At 41.5% G+C, this 24,350-nt stretch overlaps 2 protein-coding genes across 2 annotated transcripts in view; one reads left to right on the forward strand and one right to left on the reverse strand.

The window, feature by feature from the left end:
* The first annotated feature begins 419 nt into the window (after window positions 1–419).
* On the forward strand, window positions 420–7,681 carry gdnfa (glial cell derived neurotrophic factor a). The gene is made up of 3 exons (XM_005735198.1): window positions 420–1,147; window positions 1,994–2,227; window positions 4,828–7,681. Exons 2-3 carry the CDS (start codon window positions 2,020–2,022, stop codon window positions 5,391–5,393), a joined length of 774 nt encoding a protein of 257 aa, XP_005735255.1. The 5' UTR covers window positions 420–1,147; window positions 1,994–2,019; the 3' UTR covers window positions 5,394–7,681.
* Window positions 7,682–9,614: 1,933 nt separating this feature from the next.
* The window catches only part of wdr70 (WD repeat domain 70), a 43,049-nt gene continuing 28,313 nt past the window's right edge, over window positions 9,615–24,350 (reverse strand). Inside the window, exons 14-18 of the mRNA XM_005735199.1 lie at window positions 17,775–17,875; window positions 17,500–17,579; window positions 14,177–14,293; window positions 11,850–12,012; window positions 9,615–10,298 (exon numbers count right to left, since the gene is read on the reverse strand). Coding sequence (XP_005735256.1) covers window positions 10,214–10,298; window positions 11,850–12,012; window positions 14,177–14,293; window positions 17,500–17,579; window positions 17,775–17,875 — 546 coding nt within the window. The 3' untranslated portion in view covers window positions 9,615–10,213. The remainder of the gene's footprint in view (window positions 10,299–11,849; window positions 12,013–14,176; window positions 14,294–17,499; window positions 17,580–17,774; window positions 17,876–24,350) is intronic.

Here is a 24,350-nt window from a genome sequence, read left to right on the forward strand (position 1 = left end):
CAAGTTTTGAAGTTCGAGAAATTGCGAATATGTGCATGAGCTAAGTGTCTGCTGGTATTTACAATTTCGTTCTAGTAAATAACAAGTGAGATAGTAACCTCACATTTGAGACGTGCTGTAGCCGTGAGACGGAACTTGACGCCGAGGCGCACAGAGTGAGGAGATCAGGTTAGAAACATGGATCGCAACAGAACATCTCTAAATCGCATTCCGCTTACTGAAATCTAACCCGGGGACATCAGGATGTGTGACATAATCCCCAAGACATCTGAAAACCGCGCTCCTCCAAACACGGCTCCAGGGGTGGTTTGGAGAGATATGTGGGCCACTGTTTGCTCTTGCAGGGATCTATAAAAGAGGGGCGGACACCAACTGCCCCCAAACGTCAGAGCGCACTTAACTATAAATCTCTCCAAACTGCTCTCTGCGCCCGGCGCGTTGTTATGCGCAAACATCTGTCGTGCCTCAGTCCAATATGAAGAAAATGCGTGTGGACACCCTTCGAGGTTCATAGACACCAGCTGACCTGGAGAATATGGAGAATAAATATCGCCGGGCTTCTTGTTTACATTGACGAGATTTGTATAAAATGTTGGCGATTGTGACATTTTAACGCAGTTTCTGGATATGAGAGGTTCTTGACTGTTATATCAAAAGTCGGACTACACGATCGGGCACTCTGGCAAACATATTGCGCACTTTTTAGCGGCGTGCTCGTGTGCTGGAGACACTGATGTCTTCATTGGACTCCTTTCAGTTGGAGATGGTGGCCCTCTCTCGGATTTCCAACGTGGAAACGTAGCATCCAATTAATCAGCGGCAGCAACTGTACCCCCAAGGCGCAGTGGCACTTGGTCCGCTCTGTTCAGCACCTACCTTTGGACTCTGAAGTGTGAAAAGGCGCGTGGATGGTCGGTCTGCTGAGTCCGAATATGAAAAACATAGCTGGTGCGTTACTGCAGCCTTTTTTCTCCCGCTTGGACACAAACTGAAATTGAACTCGCTTGAAGGAAATTTTCGTGCTGGGGTTGTTGAAATGATTCACGCAGCGGAATCAGCTGGGAACATCAAATGAGTGGCGTTTTCTGTTTGGATTTTTACCACTAAAAGCCGAGCTAGTTTCAGGTCTGCATGGGCCATATTTAAGGTAAGTAAGTCTTTTTTTATTTTCTCATTTCAGAGTGTCACACCAAATACTGCCTATAGTTTCGGATTGTCTGTGCGCATTTAGATAAAAAACAAATAGTGACTGTGAACGACGGGACTTTCACACGTATAAAGACAGTAGAACTTTTGTATTGTATGTCTGAGCCAGTATTTATCTATGCATAACTGTTTAGTTTTGCTGCAGACTCAACATGCCATTAGACAGAGTCACGTAAGCTTTGGGGTTCGCCATCTGGCCAACTCACACTACTATTTAGGCAATCGTTGCCAAAATGCTTCGATGCGTGCTTTAAGCAGCGCATTTTTTTTTCCTGTGAGGCGCACCCTCCCAGTCTCTCACAAGTAGTAAGAGCTTGGCTGATTTTAACGCAGCGTGAATAAATACAACCAGTCTGCCATCAGTAGCTTTCTATTTAATCACGCATTTAAAACAGTACTTTTACGCACAGATTTGCGCATTCCTGCATTGTTATTTTTAGCTTTCATTTGTGGTCTTTTGTGGATTCTTGCTCTTTTACGGCACAATATGCTCATTTATTTTGTTTTAAAAAATGTGAATCAACATTTTCTGGCAGCTTCACTCTGATATTCACGTTCATGGCACATGCACAGAAAAAAAAACTGAGGATCAAAGCTGCTTGACATGATGACACAGTTATTAATAAAGAATGAGTCAGGGTAGGTCTGGCCACAACAGTAGTGTTTCAGACACTTTGCTGACTTCATTACAAACTAGAGGAGGCTCATATTCACTCTGCCCATTTTTATACCCATCAGTTTGTTTTGATTTAAAATAAAATATTATCTTGTTTTGTTTTGTTTGCAGCTTTCTTCATAGGAACTGAGTCTAAGATGAAGTTATGGGATGTTTTGGCCATGTGTTTGTTGCTCCTGAGCTCTGTTGCTACAAGGCCTCTCTACCAAAACACTCAGCCAGCCAAGAGGACTTATTTCCCCAGCAGCTATAGTGATTCTGTGCCCTTGCCTTCTTTGGAGGACGAAGCGCCATCGTTTGAGCGTGAAGACCACCGACTGCAGGAGATCTCAAAGGAGAATCAGTGTAAGTATGTTTTTGTAAGATGTGTAGTCTGTCTTGAATTTGTAATTAGGCTATATGGGTGTCACATAAGAGATGTACTGTTTGTCCAAAGCAATGTCAATGTAATAATATGCAATTAACCATTATATAATCCAGGCATATTACCCTGTTGATTTGATGCATATGTAATGTTGGTCTTCCTTGACTAATTACACTTGGGAAACAGCACACGCAGTGATAAGCGAGGCAATATGCTGAGCCCACAGTGGAGAGTCCCATATTATGATAAGGCTGTCAGACAGGCAAGTTATCAGACGGAAAATCTTAATTTGCATTTTATTGGCACTTTGGGTTGCATCATACGGATGTCAAAACAATCCAGCAGGAAGAATAAGAGTGTGAACAGCTCCAGTCCCAAACATGGGGTCATTCTCAACACTACCCCCTTCTCCCTTTGTTTATATTCACCTCTGCCTCTCTGCGGTTTAGAGACCCGTAACCTTTACCCATCTGCCAAAGCTCAGAAATTATGGTGTGGTTTAGAGAACAGGGGCCAGGTCATGAGGATTTTCGACAGACAACACCGGAAAGTTTGAAGCACCGACTGAGAGTTCTGTGTTTATGCTCATTTTAACAGTGACAGTGGGCAGGAATTTATTTTGTTTGGATCAACATGACACTGTAACATCTTCACGCAGACGTGAAACACGGCCAAGAACTAGATAAGGAATGGAACATTTGGACAAGAGTTTGTCCTGCCACCTCATATTTTGTTTGGGCCGGGGTTACATCACTGATCTGCTGTGCAACCCAAGTACATTAACTATGCTCAGATACTGTAAGCAACAATCGAGATCCAAAGAGGGAATGGGTCTTTTTGGTTTGTAAAGATAAAAAGCTTGTTTCTTTTTCATTTAAGTTCTAGAAGCTGCAGACACCAGAAAATCAGCGGTTAGATCTGATCTTATTGTTGTGTTCAGTGATTTTTAAAAAGCAAACTTCTTAACTGTTAACTCTGTAAAACTCCGGCAAGGTTTGCACAGCGAATCCCCCCATTTGTTGCTGCTAGTCTAGTCGATTAGCAGGTGTAAACTGTAGCCACCCTGCCTGTCATCTGAGATGCTGGGGTTTGTCTAAATCAAAGGGTAGGTGTGTCTAAACAGATTGGCCCTACCTCACCTGATATATTAGATTTGTGGCTCAACAGGCTCTGAAGCTCAGGCAGATCAGATGGCCTGCGCTCTGCCAGACAAATAGGTAAAAGAGGAGCGATAGGAGATACTGCAGTTTAAAGGCTGTTACACACCACACTACCTGCCAGACATCACACGCCGCCGGCCTGACCTCTTGGTGACACACCCACGCTGACTTGAGCTCTTCATTTGAGAGCAATATGTCTTCATTATCTTTATGCACACTTCACTGTTTCTGGAGCTGCAGGCACTCAACCAGGAGAGACGTTACTCTGTAATAGAATCAACATGTAACAGTGCAGCATCCAAGCCTTTCAGTCAGTCCTCATCACTCCTCGCAGCAGATGGCAGAGAGCTGTGCTAGTGCATGTTTTCAGTTTTGAGCAGACTGCAATCTGCCTCATCTGAATGAGTCAAAGCATATGATTTCCTCTTATTCGGCCTTTGAAGTCTAGGCGTTCTAAAATTACATCCGTCCGAGATTTAAATGCATCTCTCTAGGTGGTGTAATTGGCCTGTGCCTACTGTATCAATACAGTCGGTTCCTGTGTGAAAAAGCCTGCTGGATTAACTTAAGCTGTAGAGTTAACCTTTAACGACTCAGGGTTGCATGGCAGCGGGGTAACCGCATTATTTATCCGAGGTCAAGTCTGCCCTTGCATGCCTATATTTTTTTCCTCCCATCTCTGACTGAAAAAAAAATGAAAATGAAATTGACAACAACCTCTGACCTTCAGCTTCCAACTCATCACACAGCAGCCATCATGGAAGAGGTTAAAACAGGGCACCTGTAAACCTATGTCTGAACTGCTCTGGACTGGACTGCTCTGCATTCCTCCACTCAAGACTTCTTCTTGAGCGTCTGAGCAGCACATATGCCAGTATTTCTGTGCATTGTCTAAAAAAACAGTCTACATTCGGATAGTGTTATTTTTTCACATCTGAAAATTCGAATATTATGCTTCCTGCACATAGTTAGATGACAATAGAGATACTATTTTCATATGTCTATTACTATTTAGGACTAATGCCTGAACAGTTTCTTGGCAAGCACCTTTTTGGAGGTGCCAGCAGGCAAAGTTTGGATTGGACTGTCTCATTCTAAAATGATGAGATTGTAAGTAAGATAATGTCTTACTTACAGTAAATGTGCGCATGTCTGTGTGTGTGTGTCTTTTTGTTAGTTGTGCAATGTTTTAAATGTCATGTACTATCACTGTGGTTGATGTGTTCCTATTCCCACAACGATCTATCAAATTTTATCTTATCTGCTCATGCAGTCTTTCAAAACAGTAAATTATTAATTACAATATAGTTGATGATCGTAGAGCTGACATGTCAGAAAACTGTTTAGTGTCAGCGGGAGCCTGGATATGAGCTTTATAAAAGCAGCTTTATAAGCACATCTCTCCCTTCTGTTTCTTCCAGATGACATTGGAGGTCCCTATCCAGATCAGTTTGATGACGTAATGGATTTTATTGAGGCTACCATTGGCAGACTGCGGAGATCTTCAGAAACCAGCGGCGGTTCCAGGGGAAAGAAGGAGCAGAGAAAGAGAGGAGCGGCAAACACAGGAGGCGCGAGAGAGGAGGGGAGAGGACACGGCGACAGGAGGCGTAATAGGGGCCGAGGGGGGAGTAGAAATGGCAAAAGAGGACGAGGTGAGAAAGGGAAGGAGAAAGAGAGTATATCTGTGCAGACGCGGGGGTGCTTGCTAAAGGAAGTCCACCTCAATGTGACGGATTTGGGGCTGGGCTACCAGACTAAAGAGGAGCTGATCTTCCGGTACTGTAGCGGCCCCTGTATTGAGGCAGAGACCAACTACGACAAGATCCTGAACAACCTCACGCACAACAAAAAGCTGGACAAGGATACACCCTCTCGCACCTGCTGCCGGCCGATCGCGTTTGACGACGACCTGTCTTTTCTGGACGACAATGTGGTGTATCACACGCTGAAGAAGCATTCTGCCCGGAAGTGTGGGTGTGTTTAAAGAAGTCACATGAGCGGCACGTAGCAGACTAAGGATATCCTTTACAAGCTCACGCTGGAGAGGGACATGTGTACACAAGGTCAAATTGGGAGTGTTTGTCTCCTTTTTGTTGTTGTTGTTTTTGTCAGTAGTCATCAGAGGAGGAGCAGGTAGGCGTACTGAGACCGCCTGAAAGACCCTGGAACAGCCGCTTGAAAGGAAACTGTGCGTTTATCCCATACTCGACTGTTCAAACACGTGCAAAACAAAATGTATCAGGTGTGCACCAGTTTGCAGAAGATTAAATACTGTTACACTTTCAGATTTGCCAACTGTGCTATCTAAAAAGGGTGAGAGTAGAAGAAACATCAGTTGTTTTGTTTTTTCCACAGCTGGCTCTTTAGACTGTAGATGAATCCAGAGATTTGACGAGCTTCAGTTGCAATCGAAACACTTCCAGCCTGGATGTTGGCATTTACATTCAGAGCCAAGGAACCCCATCGGAGTTAAGCAAAGACTTTTTTCTTCTTTTTTTGTGCAACACATCTACATAAAACCCAACCTATATGCATACATATAGTATATACGTGTGTCAGAGGTATATTTATTAAGATGGAATTAACTTATTGTTATTTATTTCAATCCATTTTATTAAAAAAATGTCTTTTTTTTTAATTTATTTAAAGCTTTGTTTGTTCTGGATAATGCCAAAGTAGAGCATTTTCTCAAGTAAAACCATGCAAGCTGACTCAGACCTGTTAACACACTCCCACGATCCCAAAGCTTATTTATGTCACTTAGATTCCAGGCTTTCTCAAGCAGATCCAAATGATCATTGTTAGCCATTAAGGAAAGATAGAGAAGCAGAGGAGGGGACCAATAGAAGATTTCTTTTTTTTAAATAGAGCTGATCTGTTGTTGCATTTTGAGTAGTTCACCTCGTTATCGCTAATGTGACCACACTAAGACAGGGAGAAAACGTCACCCGGGTACAGCCTCCCATTCAAAGCATCCTTTAAGAACACTCTATGTTTACGCGGAAGCAAATAATTCTTTGCTGCTGTTTGTTTATAAAGTGTGTGTGTGTTGTTTTTTTAAAATCAACAATCCAGGACAGACTCGGCGTCACTCCAGCCATAAGCCATAACGACTTTTAATTTCAATCTGCAGTCGACACGAGAGCGGTGTGGTCTCGCGAGGATCTGCAGGTGCCTTTGACGATCCATCCTTTGAGTCACACAGTACAGAAGCTGCTATTTCTGCCTGTCAGCACGCGTTACCTGAAACCTCGCCCTGGCCTCGCACCAAATCTGAGCAAAAGGCTTTGCAGCGATAACCGTCCCAGTAGGCTTTAAAGTTCACGGGGCTGGCCGTGTTTCTGTCTGAGCTGTGACAGACAGGTCTTTTATTTTTTTTTATCTTCAAAGGGGATTTGAAAGTGATCCTCTAACATGAGTCTTAACCAAATATCCCCACCGGCAAAGGCAGTTTAAGGAAGATCTAGCTGCTGTAGTGGATGTCATCACACAACTGATATGAATATCTCAAAGGACTCAACAAAGGAGTATGTTTTGGAATTACTGAGCAAATGATTGGTAGGCTCAGTAGGCTTTTCGGTGTAATAACCCGTCCAGCCACCTGTCCCCAAAGTTTAGGAAGAAATATACATTAAGGAAAGGAGACTCTTTAAAAAGCGCGTTTGTGTGCCCTGTTAAGGGGGTAGTTTTAAGTGGAACAAAGAGAGCCCTCGAGTAGGTCTTGATGTTAACACGGATTAGGGACCAAGGTATCTGTGCCCACCCATCAGCAAGCAGGCCAGCTTTACTGTGTAATCCCCCCACACAGAACAAATCCAATGCATCAAGCTGAATTTAGGCCAAATACTACACAGACAGGGAAAAAAAGTCTAGCTTTTATCACAGCATACCTCATCAGTTGGATCATCTTCCCCTTTAACAACTGATTCGTGCATAAGCCTTCCCAGATGGGAATGTGGAGGCTTCCCAGAAGCCTCCAGAGCACCTCGCTACTCTTCCACACCATACATTAAAGAGTGTGAACTGCAGCACTCGTCTCATCGGTGATTAGTACCCCGGTTTCGATGCAAAAGTGTAAAGATGCGAAGGAATCCTCAGTGTTAATTTTAGAAGAAAAGGACTACATTTGTTATCACTCCGCTATCACCTCTGTGGAAAAGAAAAAACAAACTGTCATGTCGTCTCACTTGTTGTGCGTTACAGAACCAAAGCTCTGGGCAAACTTTATTTTTGTACAATATTCATTTTATAACTTTTTACAGAATTAAACTTGTTTCTATTAAATGAAAATGTCTCCTGGTATTGTGCCATGTACGACAATAATCCACCGGTGCCAGATGGTTCTAATTTGCAGGGTAATGTTTACACAGGCATCAAGCAAAATTGAGGGTGAAAAATTTGGGTTAAATGGGGAGAAATGCGAGGATGGTTTGAGAGATGGCCTCCGCAGTGTGGCATCCCCCTTCTGCTCTGAATTCTTGAACGGGAGCCCGGGAGTCGTACAGTAAACAAAAGCCAGCAGAAAAGTGCCACCGACTGTATATCAAGCTCCTCGAGTCCACTGTGCAGAGAAGATATGTAAATGGCGATGAGAAGGTGGCAGAGGTACAGATAGTGAGTCATGACACAGACGCAAGGAGTGCACGCAATGTATACCTGATGGCACCTTCTAATCCCTTTGTTCGGCCTGGTTACTGTGAACCTAAATGGACAACTGGTTAGTTGCTGTTTAACAAACCTGAAGGTCACCTCTTTACCTCTAAGTGCAGAAAAGAGGTTGTCTTCAGTCTCATTGCTTAAGCAGAAAGATGCTCCAATGAAAACGAGGTCTGTGAAATATTTGCATTGACCAGGAATATAAATAGATTCATCCCCCCAGATATTCACTAATGGTACTGTAATTTTAAAAAAATGTTTGAATTTGAGAGTGAGCTTAGTCTTTTATAGGCCTATAAAAGGTTCTACCTTTAGGCCTACACAGAGCTTCTCCTTTTCGCGTGCCAGACGCTTTTTCACACAGTGACGGACTGATCAACCGTCCCACTTGAATCAAACTGCAATCACTCCCCACCTCCCGCTGCTGACTGAGGACTCTGCTACTGAAGAGCTTGACGTCAGCCTCTTCCCACGAAGCCAGTATCCTCTCTAGATGCTTTTAAATACATCACTCACTGTTTCAGTCCATCCATGTTTCTTCTTCTGGTTCTTCAGTTTCATTTCATGGCCACAGGATGCTTGCCAGGACACACAGAGACATTTTATTTGTCCTCTTATAATTTTAGTTAGGACACATTGGTCTACATATATAGCCCTTTCTAAGCCACTTGGTAAAAAGATGAACCAAAAGCCAGATCTGGATAATAAAAAAAAAGGTGTAGTATTAGTTTACAGTTTTTGACATTCACTCATTCATTTTATTATCCAATTCAGGGTCTTAGAGGTCGGGGCTTAAGTCTGTCTCAGCTGCCATAGGTTGCGAGGCGGGGCACACCGTGGACAGGTCACGTATTGTGGGGCTCCTGTTTGTCATTATGCAGGCTAATCTTGTTACAAACTAGATACATTTGAGAGCCAGTGCGTTGTAGGCAGGCGATGCATTCCAGAGAGATGCACAGTACACAGAACACAAACGTGGCTTTCATTAACTCTGTATGTTGTGGTTTTTCTCTGTCAGTTGAAGGATTTTAGACACTACCCAGGTCAATCAAAGGATTGCTAAAGAAAAGAAAAAGGTATGAATGCACAGGGAAACAGGACCTCTGTGAAAAACAATGAAATTAAGGAATCCGACTGTGGAAGTTCATCATTCAGCTTGAGAACAGCTGTTTGAGAAAGACTCAGCTCAGCGCTGGAAATGAAATGTGTACGTGGGATGCATACCGAGTAAACTTCCATATACTGCGTTTAACATGTGGTTGGATACTGCTGAAATTTACCTTTTCAACATAACGATGGTTTACATAATAAACATTGCTGTACTTGCAATTATGTTTTTTGTAAGAAACAAGTGAAAACAGGTTTGGGGTTTTTTTGTTTTTAAAGCATAAGACTGTGTGCTGTGTATTTTACATCCACAGCCGCACAGAAAAGGTATCTGGCAAAGATCTCCCTTTAATCAGCTCTTAAAACCATTTCACTTTGGATAAAATATACAATTTGACATTTGGATGCAAGTCTTTTATTAAGGCGTTAGGTGGGTGTAAAAAAATTTTTTAATTAAAATAAACAGATGATTTGATAAAGTTTTGTCGCAACCCACCAAAAAAGTACATCTGTAGAAACATTAAAGCCTTTAAAACGTCTCAAAGTAAATTTGGATGGATTTTTTTTTTGTACTTCTTAGTAATTTACTTTGTACAAAGTGGCAAACTGTTCTTCGTAATGACAAACAGCTCTAGACCGCAAAATCTGGAGCCGATTTACGAGGCATTAGCAAACGCTGGAGATGTGGGGTGAGAGGACAATGGGAGCGATGAAAATAAAGTACATACAATCTAAACAGACGTAAAAAGCCAAGTTTTTCCACTGTTTATGAAGTTTATGAATTGCAGTGAGAGGAACATAAGCCTAAAGAAAATGATCTTTATGATAAAATCCTTTCTGATTTATGGGTTTCCCCTTAACACAGAAGAGTGCACATATATACACATAAAGGCTTCACAGCGTTGTCAGGGGGACAGATACTGTACAATTTAGGAACATAATTGATGCTCCTTTGCTGAGTACTCAACAATAATTCTGTCTTGCGACTAATTGCCCACCGTGTCAGCTGTCCTGTATAAAATGAACTGACACCGAAGTCTCTCAGATTTTGCGTTTCTTCCATTCTGGCTCTTGGTCGGGCTCCTCATCCTCTGATTCCTCTGCAAACACGGGCTCTGGCTGGGTCCTAAAGGGATTAACAAAGAGGAATGATTTACCTGCTTCTTTAAACGTCTTCAGAACAAAACAATGAAACGTACGAACAAAGAAAATCAGCAGAGCAAATGAGAAGTAATGGAGAAAGTTACATTTCTAGTGCACTGGAGTAAAGTTTTATTCTATATAGAATAAACATGGCTTACTGAAAGTTAGGCCGTAAACTGAAACTTTCCAGATTAAAAATTTTTCAACACCAAAACATTAAACTAACCTGAAATGTTTTGAATGATTTGAATGAGTCTATTTAGCAACTGTCACTCCTGTGATCTGTCGGCCAGAGTCTCTGCAAGTTTATGATTATGATAAATGACTAACTGATCGTGTCAGCGCACGTGAGTTAAAAATAAAAAACAAAAAAACCCTCCTGTGACGACTTTGGCTCGTTGAGTACCTGGAACGTCAGCCTTTGTGACTTTTTAGTAAAATTTCTTCGGTGTTCTAAGAAATGAAGGTAAAGTCGTGCAAAAAATGTCCAAAAAACTGAAACATTCATGCACAAAATGTACAACTATCTTCGCAGACCGCCATAAAAAAGGCACTGGCATGTCGTTGTGCTACCCTAAGACAAGTTTATCACGGCCAACACGGCAGCTTTATTAAGTAGCATCCAAACTACGCAGGTGTGTGAAGATAAATACACACAGTTGGAGGGTTTTTGCAGTTTACCTCAGAGAATAATCTAAAATTCTTAGACCAAAGAACACTCTGACAAGAATGAAAATAAAAGTTTATTTGAAGGTGATCATCAGATTTAAAAAATACACACGAATGTCTGGTGATGTTGGGACTAGGTAGATTTTCTCCTAAAACAAACATCAGATTTATGAGACATAATTTCATTAAATGCTGTCAGATTTCTGATTATTCCCATTTTGTTTTAAACAATGTGCTTTAAGTTACACTGAGCTATGGTGTGTGCATACTATTGAGTCATTTTTTTCTTTGTTGTTGTGTATTTTAATGCAAAAGCTCCTCACTCTGAGTGCTTGTTTTTGCACCTTTCAAATAAACATGCATAATTGCAACAAAAAATCTATAGCTGCTTGCAACACCTCTAAGCATTAACTGAATGTTTAAACCCCCAGAGAGCTGTAACGGTGAAAAGTAGCCCACTGTGTGAGCAGCCAGGCTAACATACTTCATCTGATTTACCTACTACACTGTGTATCACAAGGATACTAAATTTAACTCGAGCTCGTTTGCCTGCAGTCTGAAAGACAGACTGTTTGATTTGGCTCAGATTTGTTCCACGCTTACATAGCTGTCGGATCCTGATAGTGATCTAAAACTGTCTGTTGCTCTCTGCTCTGCAGTTTCGAGTGCGTGAAACAGTACAGCTTTTTAAACATTAATGTGTCACACCGGTAAGAAGAAACCTACCTATGTGACACCTCGCAGTACTAAAAAGCAGACACACTCATCTTACACTGTCTGATAATGAGAGAGGGTGGGTGGGTGAGCAGGACAGAAACCATCACATGGACACAGTGTGTGAATTATTCATGCATTTTTCTCTTACTCTGTGTATGCTGGAGCAATCCAATAAGGGTTCTCTGATGCTTCCTTGGCATGACGCAGGATGGCCTCTCGCGGGTTACTGTCGTCCGTTTTATCTAATGCGATATTCTTCACAATGAATGACGACAACGTGCCGCCGTGAGCTGCGACTCTGCCTCCTCGGCCTGTCAGTGCACACAGTTAGTGGATTAGATCCAGCTGAGACTCATGAACATACAAAACTACGTGTAAATTACTGAAACTGTGCAACTTCTAAGAGTTCAGCGAATCCTAAACATCAGTAAAGTGTTACTTTGAATAGTTGGCAGTAAATCAGCATGTCCGTGCAAACGCAGCAATCCACCTCAACCAAAACGTTCACAAAGAGGTTGCTGCCAATCGTTCCCGGATGGTTGCGGAGCGGTCTCTAGGCCCGTGTTACTGGGGCCTCATTCACTTAACCCCACCTTAATAGACAGGAACATGAGCTGACATCATCATAATGGGCAAACAGCAGATGTAAGGCTATGATGAGTGTCCTTTTCTCACCAGTGGATATTAGACCTCTTAACTAGCTAATGAGCTGAAGTTCTGAAAACCGGGATTTTACATTTTTCAACTTTGGCGACTTCACACGGCGTCACAGGAAAATCCCAGACATGTGAGATTTATTTACTCATATTGATGTACTACATATTAATCTATAGTACAAAATGAGATGTTGGAAAGTGATGAAATTTATGGGTTAGGTAATTAATTTTTTGGCATCAGTGGGAAAAAACGCGTAACCTTTCTCGATACTTAAATTCATGTGATCTGGGAGGAAAGCAGACTTCCAAACCTCCACTTAGCTTTGTTTTCAGGTTTAAGAAAATCTAGTTTGTGACACGAGGCTTTAAGAGAGAGGATGTTCCAGATGGCTGTTTAAAGATATAGATGTGACTCTCTTACTACTTTAAAACATAATGGGAACATTACGCTTTCTTCAATTATCGGGTTGTCACATATTTAATTTTTAGTCCCTCCACAAAGCAGCGCATACAAGCTTGGCTCTTTGCTGCAGCATCCGTATGCAGTTGGCTGGATTTGACTGCACTTAATGGAACTTTTGGGGGGGAAACTTCCTGCTTTCCAGAGAGGACAACTTAAAGGATCAAGGATATGATATACACACACATGCACGCATACTTAAAACATGTAGGGATTTCCTGCTGAAGCTGGGCCATAGGTTTGTTTGGGGATTGAGAGGCACCTCTTTCCATTGCTTGTAAGCATCCGGCCAACCACCAAACGTTACCTTGCAGTCATCCAAAGTCATTTTTCACAAAAAACAAACAATATAAAGTTCGTCTGTAATCTAAAAACCCAGGACCTGCTATCAAACATCCCACCTTTTCATGAAGTGGATCTTCTTTTTTCATTCGCAGACTGTTCAGTTTAGACCTGTGTCTTTTTCTCAACCTCATTGACGCTTTTATTTGTTTCATTTATTTTACACACACACATACATACACACACACACACGCATATATATATATATTTTTTTTTTTTAAAATTTATTTATTTTTCTATTTGTTATCTTTAAGCAAAGTTTGTGTTTACTATTTATAAGCCTCTATAAGAGTTAAACGACTCATACACTATTTGGTATATATTGAAAAACAATTATTTCCTTGAATCCAAAACATTTGATTGGCCTCATGTGCAGCTTAAGGTAGACCTGTTGTGATTGGCCTAAACTTCCAAATGGCTTAAACATGTCTTTTGAACTTAAAAAAAAAAAAAAGTCCCCACTGTGGAACCATTATATTGTTGCAAAGACATTGTGCTGAGGGATTAAGTGAAAAAACAGTGGTAGTGAAGAGACGGTGAGCCAGCTGGATACTGTGATACAGGAAACACTGTCTGGCCCTTTGCCATATTGAAACACAGCTCACAACGGTACCTATTATTATTTTTAGGTGTAGTATTTTGTAGAAGTGTGTTAAAAGGCGTCTTTAAAAAATATGAGGCAAGAGTAAATCTCTGAGAGACTGTTACAGCTCGACATCAGCTGGATTGCATAATACCAAGCAACAATACCAACAATTACGGGTTTGCACATCTGCCTTGCACCAAATCTTGTAGGTGTCCAGTTATGAACATGACTCACATCCAAAACAAAAACAGCCGCTGAATTGCAGCCAAACCTGATTAATCTAATCTTGTTTAACATCACTTTTCATATCACCTTTGGTCCTTTCGTTTTCTTCTTGTTCACTTAACTTTTTGGTTTTTACATTACTAATTTTTAAAACAGGCAACAACAACAACAAAAAAGAAAAAAAGAAGAAGAAAAGAGCATGTTACCTGGTCCAGACACCGGAGGCTCGGGTTTGTGGGATTTCTTTGGATCAAGTCTGTCCTTCTCCAGCTGTTTGCGTGTACTGCGCTGTCGGGCCTCTCTGAACATGGGTAAGGCATGAGCTGGAGACGCACAGAGTAAACAAGGACAATCAGTTGCTTAGGTAACTAAGACCAACACAACACTGCCACACAAATAAGTAGTCAAGGCACCGAGGAAATTGTCCTTAAAAAGTACAGACAGAAATAGAAAAAGAAAGAAAATGAACACATTTCATGATTTCACCTACTGCACTGTTGGCATTAGATACACAGCGTACATGCAAAAACAGGCACTTGTACACAAATTATTTCCTTAGATCTAAAATCTACTTTATCGCCAAACCAGCATATCAGCTGTTCTCTGAGCCAGGATGCATCATGTTCCTCAAAAATAATGCTGAATATACAGGTTTTTCATGTCACCTATATTAACTGATAAAACAATCACCAGAGTTTGTCAAATATCTTCACAGATATGGAGAACACAGTGTGCAAATATGTCACTAGCTGCATTTAAATACATTTTTGGATAGATTTGTGGGGATTTTTGGTGAACAAATAGACTTAGAAGGACACCAGGTGCACAGATGGTGACCACATGTTCAACTTTACTGACTTACACGCTTGATTTTTGAGCTAAATACAAATGTCTGACATCATTAGTCATGTACAAGTCCATATAGAGGCTTCACAAATCTCAAGAAATGAGCTAGATGACTGCATTGTGCAACAAAACAACCTCCTATTCCAAAAAGTACTCAGGTTAGAATTGTTTATTTTATTTGGTTTGGTGCGCTTCCTTCTGAAATTGAACATTATCTACAAGGACGACCCTCAAGAACTTTGACCACTTATATTTCATAAACAAGGCCCCAGGTGACCCCCAGCAGCACCCCACCTATTGTGTTCTTCTTCTGCTGTAATGCACACCAGCATATTCAATACAAGTTTCAATTCAGACAATCACTCTACTGCTTTTCACACCTTTGTGCACACCATCACAACAAGGGCCTCCAGTACTTAAACTCATGAGAGAACTGGTGCCCTCAAAAGTGTGTGGTGTGTGTGTGTGTGTGTGTGTGTCTGTGTGTGTGTGTGTGAACAAGCCAGTTTGTGTTAGAAAGTGTGTATGCTGCTCTTATCCTCAGGGGTTACAAGGTGACACTCTAGTAAAGAGTTAGATAAAGTGATTTTCCATTCGGGCGTCCCATCAGTGTTAATTCTTCTGCGCCATGCTACATTAAGCAAAAAGGTTACTGTTAACAGATTCCCTCGCTTTTCTCAATGGGCCATCACTTGCTTCCTGTGCCTTCTAATTTTCCAATGCCAGGGCATCAAGTGCGTCACTCACCACTTTTGGCAGTCAAATGCCTGTCTACTTCACACCCTGTTGGCATGGCAATGAAATCACATGATGCATTTGAAAAGGTAGCCCAAACAATAAATGGCATTTGAATGGGGTCCTAGAAGCCAATCAGCGACGCCGAGTCGGCAGCTGTCACGGTCCTCTAGGTCTATGACTTCAGTCTGGGGCCACAGGAGTGAGAGGCACGCACCCAACAGATGACAACCTCGTGTGTTGGTGATATGACAGCATGACAGGTAGTGTTTGTGTGTGTGGTTAGACCAGCAGCGGATCACGCCAGCGGGGGTGGGAGAGGAGGTTGTCCCTAGCGTGATCCTGCATAACAGAAGACCACATGGCCATCGCGTGGCACAGTGCCCCTCCGGCTTTATATTCAATACTCCACACCCAACTCCATCTGCTAATGAACACCCTGAACACTCACTAATTCCTCACAAAGCCTCCACCCGTCATGAGATAAAGCGTGTCTGAATATTTGCGTATGCGTGTGTGTCTGAGAGGGAGACAGAAAGAGAAGCCAGAGCGGATGTAGGATGTAAACCAGGACTGGCATTTTAGTTCTCTCTGTCTGAAAAGAAACATGCTCTGCTTGTCACGTCACATTTCGAAGATGGTTGGCATTGTTTTGGTGATACTTCTTTTGTCCTGTTTAAATCCCACTGCCTTACTATATGAAGCAGATTAGCAGATCGTCTGTGACTTGAGGGTGACATGATAAAAGCGGTATAAACTCACTGGCCACTTCGCTACTTACATCTCCTCAACTGCTCATTAATGCAAATATCCAATCAGCTGAGTATTTCAGAAACTACTGATCTACTATATTTTTTCACACTACGATTTCTAGGGTTTACAGATAATGGTCTGAAAAAAAGAAAAAAAAATTGAGTGAGCTCCAGTTCTCTGGGTGAAAATGCTTTGTTGATGTCAGAGGTGGAAGAGACTGATCAGACCACTTCAAGCTGATAGGAAGGAAACAATAACCCCAATAAGCACTTCTTACAACCAAGGTATACAGAAGAGCAACCCTGAACACACAATCGAGCCTTGAAGCAGTACAAGACCACAGTGTGAGCTCTGCCAGCTAGGAAACCGAGGCCACAATGCACAAAGGCTCATCACAATTAGACAACAGAGTACTGGAGAAATGTTGCTGGTCTGATGAGTCTTAATTTATGCTCTTAAATTCAGATAGCCGACTTAGAATTTGATTTAACCAACAAGAAAGCATGGATCCATCCTGCCAGGTATCAAAGGCTCAGGCTGGTGGTGGTACAATGGTAAGGGGGATATTACCTTGGAAAAGTTTAGGTCCCTTAGTCACGATTGTGCATCGTTTAAATGCAACACCCTACCTCAGTATTTTTGCTGACTATGTCGATCCTTTTATGACCACAGTGTACCCATCATCTGCTGGCTGTTTCCAGGTGGATAACACAGCGTGTCACAAACCTCAAATCAGCTCAGATTGTTTCTTGAACATGTGAGTTCACTGCACTCAAATGGCCTCCACAGTCTTCATATCTCAATTCAACAGAGCACCTTTAGAATGTGATGCAACGGGAGATTCACATCGTCCATGTGCAGCCGATAAATCTGCAGCCACTGTGCGATGCTGCCATGCCAATATGGACCAACATCTCTGAGAAATGCTTCCAACACCTTGTTGAATATATGTCACGAAGAATTCAACTCAGTACCAACCCAGTACTTAATAAAGTGGCCGATGAACATTTATGATTTGCATTAAAAGGTGAGTGGACAAGCCCATCCAAGGTGCACCCTGGATGGGATAGACTCCAGCCCAACTATGACCCAGAATTGGACAAACAGAAGCACATGGATGGATGGTGAAAATTAATAACACACACATTATTATTTGGAAAATGTGTTTTCTACACTTGTGTGTAGAGAAACTTACGTGTGATGATGTAGTCTTGTGTAAGAGCCTCCGCATGTTTCTCTTTGCGCTTACTCTTCACTACGCACAGCTTAGCCCCCCTGGAAAGAGTTATACATGGTGCTATTTAAAAATATTTCATAGAATACGTTTATGATCCTGTGCGCTCCAGATTTATGGTTAGAAATATCAGAATTACTTGTTATTTAAATAAGTCTCATCTGAGAATTTCACAACCTACTTCAGATAAGGCAAAAGTGAGAGATTTATCTGTAAAAGGTCTAAACCGAACATACCTGTGACTTTTAACGGGGTCATAATACACCTTAACCAGCCCATTTCCAGTTCCCACCATTATCTGGTTAAGTTTGGGGTGCCACAGGCAGCGGACAACACTCTGAAATACAAGCAAAAAGAGACAAAAACAAAATAAGTCACTTAAGCACTTTTCTACAGTTACCCAAGGCTGTATGTGTGAGGAGGTTATACTTTCAAACAGAGGTCTGCATCAGTTTAGGTGCCAGATTTACAGGCACATTTTTGCTCTTCAGCCAACAAAGGTAACAATCCTATTTTATTGTCCTGAGTATTGTGAGTGTGTGCGACCCAGGTTGGTTGTGATGCAGAGGGGATCAGTCCCAGCGTGCTCTGCTGCTCTAGTTGACTATATTTGGTTGTTGGGATGAGGCCTGGATCCCTCAGTCTGTGTGTGACAGATGGCCCAGTGCCAATACGCAAATGTGACCACATTTATCCAGAGGTTTGGTTGTGTGTGTGTGTCTGAGAGAGAGAAAGAAAAATACAGACAAAACAGGGGCAGAGTAAGAAATGTAGTCATAATGACGAAGACTCTGTTCATTCTGTGATATGCAAGTTACAGCAGAGAACTCGAAACCCCCTGCAGTTGTCTCTGCTTTCTTTGCACACGTTATTAGATCATCACAGCCTTCAGTGGTTAATTCTGGGCTATTGTTAACACACACTTTATCTGTGGATAAGCTTGTGGTCTGTATGTCCTGTAGTTGTACAGACATTTGGTACGTCTTTATATGGAACAGAGACGGCAATCTGATGGGGTCTGGGACAGAAGCGTTGGATGGGGGTAGGTAGGACTATGACTGGGATGTCCTGGGATTCTGTGAGAGTGAAAGCTGCTTAACGCCCAGCTGTTCAGCTTCCCACCAGGATACCAGAGGAAGGCGTCTCAATAGCACACATGTGATCATCCATACACAAGCACGTACATGCACACAAAAGAACAGACAGGGGAGGACTTGTACATAAATGTACATAGAGGAAAACACGCCTAGCTCTTTGATATGAAAACTATAAAGAGTCTACAAGTGTTCTATAAACCAAGATATTCTTTCACAGCATGAAAGAATAAAATTGCTTTACGCTGACCCATTTTCCAAACACACAATTAAGACTATCTATGCTTTCGGTAAATTAAAAATCACACAACCAGGCTTCGTTTTACTCACGCCTCATACATATTTGCACCATCAAGCCAGTAGCTCAGTGGTGTGTCACTCATGAGACAGACGAGGGTTAATCTGCTCAACCAGATGAGCCAGCTGTAATTAATTGGAGGATCTAGAAAAATGCTAGAAACAGAGCGTGCCGAACACACGCCTCGCATACTCTTTTCATACAATGGGACATGCATAATTTGAGTTAATAATTCCAATACAAATGCATGTGCAATACATACACTGGCTCATTCACCTAGTCTCACACACACTCATCCAGCACTGAAACTATTTGGTCTGGGATAGATGCGTGTCCCAACACATACCAGCGTGCATGAATTATAATTTCACAAACTGTGGATTTGTTTCAGTTTAAATGTGTAATTAATTGGCCTATCAAAGTTGCTAAAGCAACAAAAGACAGTCATGCAGAGAAATGCAGACATTCACTTCACAGGTCCTGTCAAAGCACGCACTCAGAAAAGCCAATGCAACAGGATGAGTGACAAAGAGGCCAGAACAGCTACCTAGTCAAGTTAAAAAAACAACAACAACCAAGCAAAATTTGCTTTTTGATACCTCTGAAAATAACTGTGTTAACAGTGGAGCAAATCTAACATAAAAACCTGAGCAGCCTAAAACGACCTAGGTCAACGGAGCCAATCCCAGCTGCACCCACCGAAAAACCCACAGCCAAGCACAGCTCAGTCCAGTCCAGACTGCTTTCCAGATATTCAGAGAAGCATGTTTATACTCCAGGAACCCCTGTTTACACTTCAAGTCCACAAAATTACATCACATTATGAGAGAGGAAACTTTAATCAGTCAGTTCTTCAGTAACATGCTTCTACGTTCCATCAGATTAAAATAACGAAGACTGACTATGGATAAACATAACAACAGCCACTTGGCCAATATATATGCCGATTATGAAATAAGGCACTAATGAGACATAACAGTCAGTTGTAGTTCTTGTTTGGCTGCTGGTGAGTGGATCCAAATGTGCACTGCTTCTGAAAGACTGAGTTATAATGGTTAAATGAACGCAGCAGAAGGAAAAAAGAGAGAAGAATGCTAGTTTAAGCAACTCCGCTACACAGTAAGAGGGCGACGCTCCAAGAAGTCTACAAATAGCACAAACTACCTGACTGGAACTCTATGCTGACTTCCAAGGTACGCTTGGTAAGAGAAAACACAGGACACAGGTAAGTGTCAAAAGTCCCCTTTAAAGGTATGGTAAAGAGAACCGCTGACTTTCAGTGAGCTGTAAAAGAAGAACAGCTCACTTCAGAGGTTTTGTTTTTGTAGCTAAAGGAAAGAAGAAAATTAAATGTTGGTATCTGCACTTTAAACACTGTACAGTTATTCAGCGCTGGAGGTTTGGAGATGCATTTATGCATCTTACTTTAAAAGGTGCTCGATTTCCAGAAATGAAGCACTGATCAAGCAGAATTCAAAGCACCATTTAACGTCTAATTCTTGCTATATTAGACTTTGCAACAAAATTTAAAGTTTCTACCAAAATCTCTAATTTTTTCCAATCTTTACCCAAATATGCTAGACCATTCCTCACATTATCTTTTAGGAGCTCAGTCATTTAGAAGAGGTGTAAGGCAGAGCAGCCAATACTCCACACTGAATAAAGCCAGGAGAGATTGGTTTGAGCATCTGTGTGTGTTCTGGGTATGCTGAAGAGATTTCATCTTTCTGCTAGCTTGGAAACACCTCAATGTCACCATTAAGTTGCTAGAGTCTCCCCAGCCACGTTGCCTAGGGAGACTGAGGTCTATATTATCTATGCTTATGGCTCACTCACACTAAAGCAGAGATAAGACAGCAACCTTCTTTAGACTAGAGGGCAAAAAAATCTGTGTTTGCCCAGAGTTTGATGTTGCACCATCTTCAGTCTTTGGGTGACCACTTTGGACTGCAAGGTGAATGCACAGGGCACCTGATAGGAGGCAACCTGTCTCCAAGCAAATGCAGTCCAACTTGGACTGACGGCACTCACTTTCAGACAAACTGGTGAAGACCTGCATAACTTGTAAACACAGAGTGCCAGAACATTGCAGCCTTGGGTAGTCTGCGTTGATGAGCTCAACAACTCTGTGATGAGTCTCTTTCCAATAAGGGACTAAAATCAACTGGTTGTATTCTGGTCATATTCCTATATAAAAACGTTACCGGGTGCCTATGTCATTCTGCAATTAAACTGCAAGTACATTACCATTTATTGAGGAGTTTCTGAATTTACAATTGTACTCTCTGAGGTTCTGGCTGGACTTTGAATGCAAATAGCCAGTGTAGATTTCAGTTTAATGTGAATGTAGACGACAGAGTTGCAGCAGACATATTTGCGATTTTCACGAAGTTGTCACAGACAGCACACAGATACAATAATTTTGGCTGTGCCACAGTGACCAAGCACTGCTTTTACTAGTAGAATGGCAGCATTAGACTGTTGCGTCCAGCTAAGTTGCAGGAAATAGATGGATGGAAGCACAACCAATCATCATCATTGTGTTTACAATCTCAGGTATCATTGGAAAGTGGACTATTGGCCTTGGTGGAGGTCTGCACTTTGCCATTGTGATTCTGCTTGTGGAGTATCAATAATATATGGCCAATACCGCGTGAATAACGTGAATTAAATTTGTGATTTGAGTGACGTATCAAAACATGATTAATATTATTTACTACACAGCAACAGTAGAGACATAACAGAAGAAAAAGGTTCCATACAGCAAACGTCCTCAGATGGATTTTCCCACAGCAGGAAATGTCATTATATAAAGTATTTATGGTGCACATATGTAGTTGGGATCAAATGTGCATATATAGATAAAATGACAATCGGCACACAGAAGTATGCACACACACACAGATTTACAGAAAGTGCATAAGTGCTGCAGGGTTCAGCCTCCATTTGAAATGCAGCCAAAGCTTGATGCTTTTTTAGTAAACAGGATCTCACCTGGTTTCTGACCCATCTGATGGACTAAGATAAGCTTAAGCGTGTCTGAAATATTTACCAAACAAGCCTGAAACAGCCTCTGCTCCTGAGCGCACCCCAGAATCCAGGTCTGGGGTTATGTAGACTGTTTAGTTAGAAATGATTGGTGGCCCTTCCTTTCACTCGCCTGCTTGGTACGCCACTTTATAAAGACTGCACTTAAATTCTGGAGCCATCCGAGAGCTGACGGCTGATGTAAACATAGTAAATAGCACATTCATCAGGTTCACCGAGTGCATGCTGGAGATAACTGATCTGCTGCACAAAACTAAATTCACACATCAAAATTACTTTAGAAAATCGAATTAACGTACTGATACGAGCAGGTGTGGGTGACCGATTTATACTTGAAGTGTTGTGTTGTTGGTCAGCGGGTGGGGTGAGGAAGTTTATCAACTCAACTCAAGAAAAAAAATGGTCTAAGCTAGACAGTCTATAAATCATTCCTCCTGCAACCAACCACGCTTTTAAATCATGTTTTAGAAAAAGTTCTGATTCTTAAACACAAACATTTCTTTGTTTCTTACTTTATTTCTGTGTCCCTGTGGGCCAACAAACTGAGGGGTTTTAGGACATATAAAAGCAAATAAATCAGACTGAGACAGAATCCATATCAGGATTAAGTTCCTTTTGGAGGGAAAAGCCATCAGTCAAAGTAGTCAGACCCAAAGAAGACAACAGGATTGCTGGTTTTTGTTCATTTAAGGTTTTTGTCTGTGTGGTAGAAATTTAACTCACATTTGTGGAGACAGTGACAGACTTTTTTCAATGATAAGCACCCACGAGCCCGTGCCGTGACTTCTGTTACAAAGCCATGCCATGTTTCTAATGTGACATCCATTGAAATCTACTCAAACCATCCCACAGAAAAATTCTTTACTTGTAAAAACAGAGCCCCTTTTAACTGAATGCTGTTTTGCTGTTCTAGCATTACACAACTTTCATTCTTATTTTGCTTTATTTAAGACTTTTTTGAAACATGCAGCTGGTATAAAAATAAAAAGTGTAATAAAATTAGGCAACTATTTGATATGTTGCCATTATCTGGTTTAAAAATAGGGCTTTGGTGGATTGTATCATTGCATTCTGTTTTCATTTACATTTCACAGTGTGTCCAAACTATTTTGCAAATGGGGTTGTAAATTTTGGGAGTTTAGTACAATTAACACAAATAAAAGCACTGCCAAGACGACTTGCAGCCGGCATCATTCCTTAATCTAAAATCTTTTTTTCTGAGGCATTAGGCTGGATTTTGTGGGAAATCTACTGGATTTCTGTACGGCTCACAGTGTCAAAAGACAGGAAGAGGTATTTTGCCATCCTTTAAGTGAAACTGAGCTGACACTTCCAGAGGTTCTTCGAATGGCAGATGGTGGAGCAAGTGAAAGGCCAATGGAAAAATCACTTCCAAATGTTTACCCTCTTCAGTAAAGGGAAAGAGAAGACAAACGTCCACAGAGTGATGCAAAGGAGGAGGAGGCTGTTAAGTTCTGCACAGACTCTTTGACCCAAAGAATCTGAGGTCTTTTGTTTTAATGCTACCTATAGTTAAAGTGAGAGCAAATGTTATAACCACAAGTGTGTAAGTGTTTGTGAGGCTTTTCAAATACTTAAATAAAAGACAACTTTAACTGCTTTGTCTAAATGACTGAGAACTACACATAAAATATGTGGATTATGGTGTTTGCAGATTAATAATGCCACCGTTTCTGAATGACAGCATTATCATTATACTCAAGAGGTCAAGTGTACGCGTCAGTGTTTAGTCCTGTCAGGTTTGTGGAGTGTCGTCTTCTAACTGTCACCAATCAAAAGCCCTAGCTATTTAGAGAGCAGAAGACTTTTAAAAAAGCAAGACCACTCACGCAGAGAAGAAATGTGGCTTTGAATCTCATAAACAATAACGAAAAACTTGGTAGGTATCTTGGTACATACACTTCATGGTATTGGTGTGTCAATCAGTTGACAGTGAGGGGGTACCACGATGTTAAAAAAAGCTGTTCTTTTTTGGCAACATTGTAACCAACAGAGAAATCAGAGAATTCATTTTGTGTCGACAACATGGGCAATATGACAAAAGTTACCAAGTGTATGGACACCTGAAAGCTTAGATTTAAACTCAGTCATTTTATTTAAGACAGCTAAATTGCAATTATAAAACAGGAATGAATAATGTTTAATTTCAGGTTTAATTAAAAAACGGACCATCTTTCCACTCCCGTCAGTTAGTGCAGCTGAGCAGTGGGGTGTGCACTTAGTGTGAATGCTGTGCCAAGTTTTGCAAGATAACAGCAGCTGGCTGGCAGGGTTGGAGGACACACACACACACACACACACACACACACACACACACACACACACACACACACACACACACACACACACAC

This window comes from Pundamilia nyererei, unplaced genomic scaffold (assembly GCF_000239375.1).
Source record: "Pundamilia nyererei isolate P.nyererei 1_Seehausen unplaced genomic scaffold, PunNye1.0 scaffold00063, whole genome shotgun sequence".
In the NCBI taxonomy this organism is placed as follows: domain Eukaryota; kingdom Metazoa; phylum Chordata; class Actinopteri; order Cichliformes; family Cichlidae; genus Pundamilia; species Pundamilia nyererei.

Bases quoted from the DNA above. Each gene is read 5' to 3' on its own strand.
- gdnfa (XM_005735198.1), top strand. From the start codon at position 2,020: ATGAAGTTATGGGATGTTTTGGCCATGTGTTTGTTGCTCCTGAGCTCT. The intron at 2,228-4,827 runs GTAAGTATGTTT...TGTTTCTTCCAG, and splicing joins GATCTCAAAGGAGAATCAGT to ATGACATTGGAGGTCCCTAT.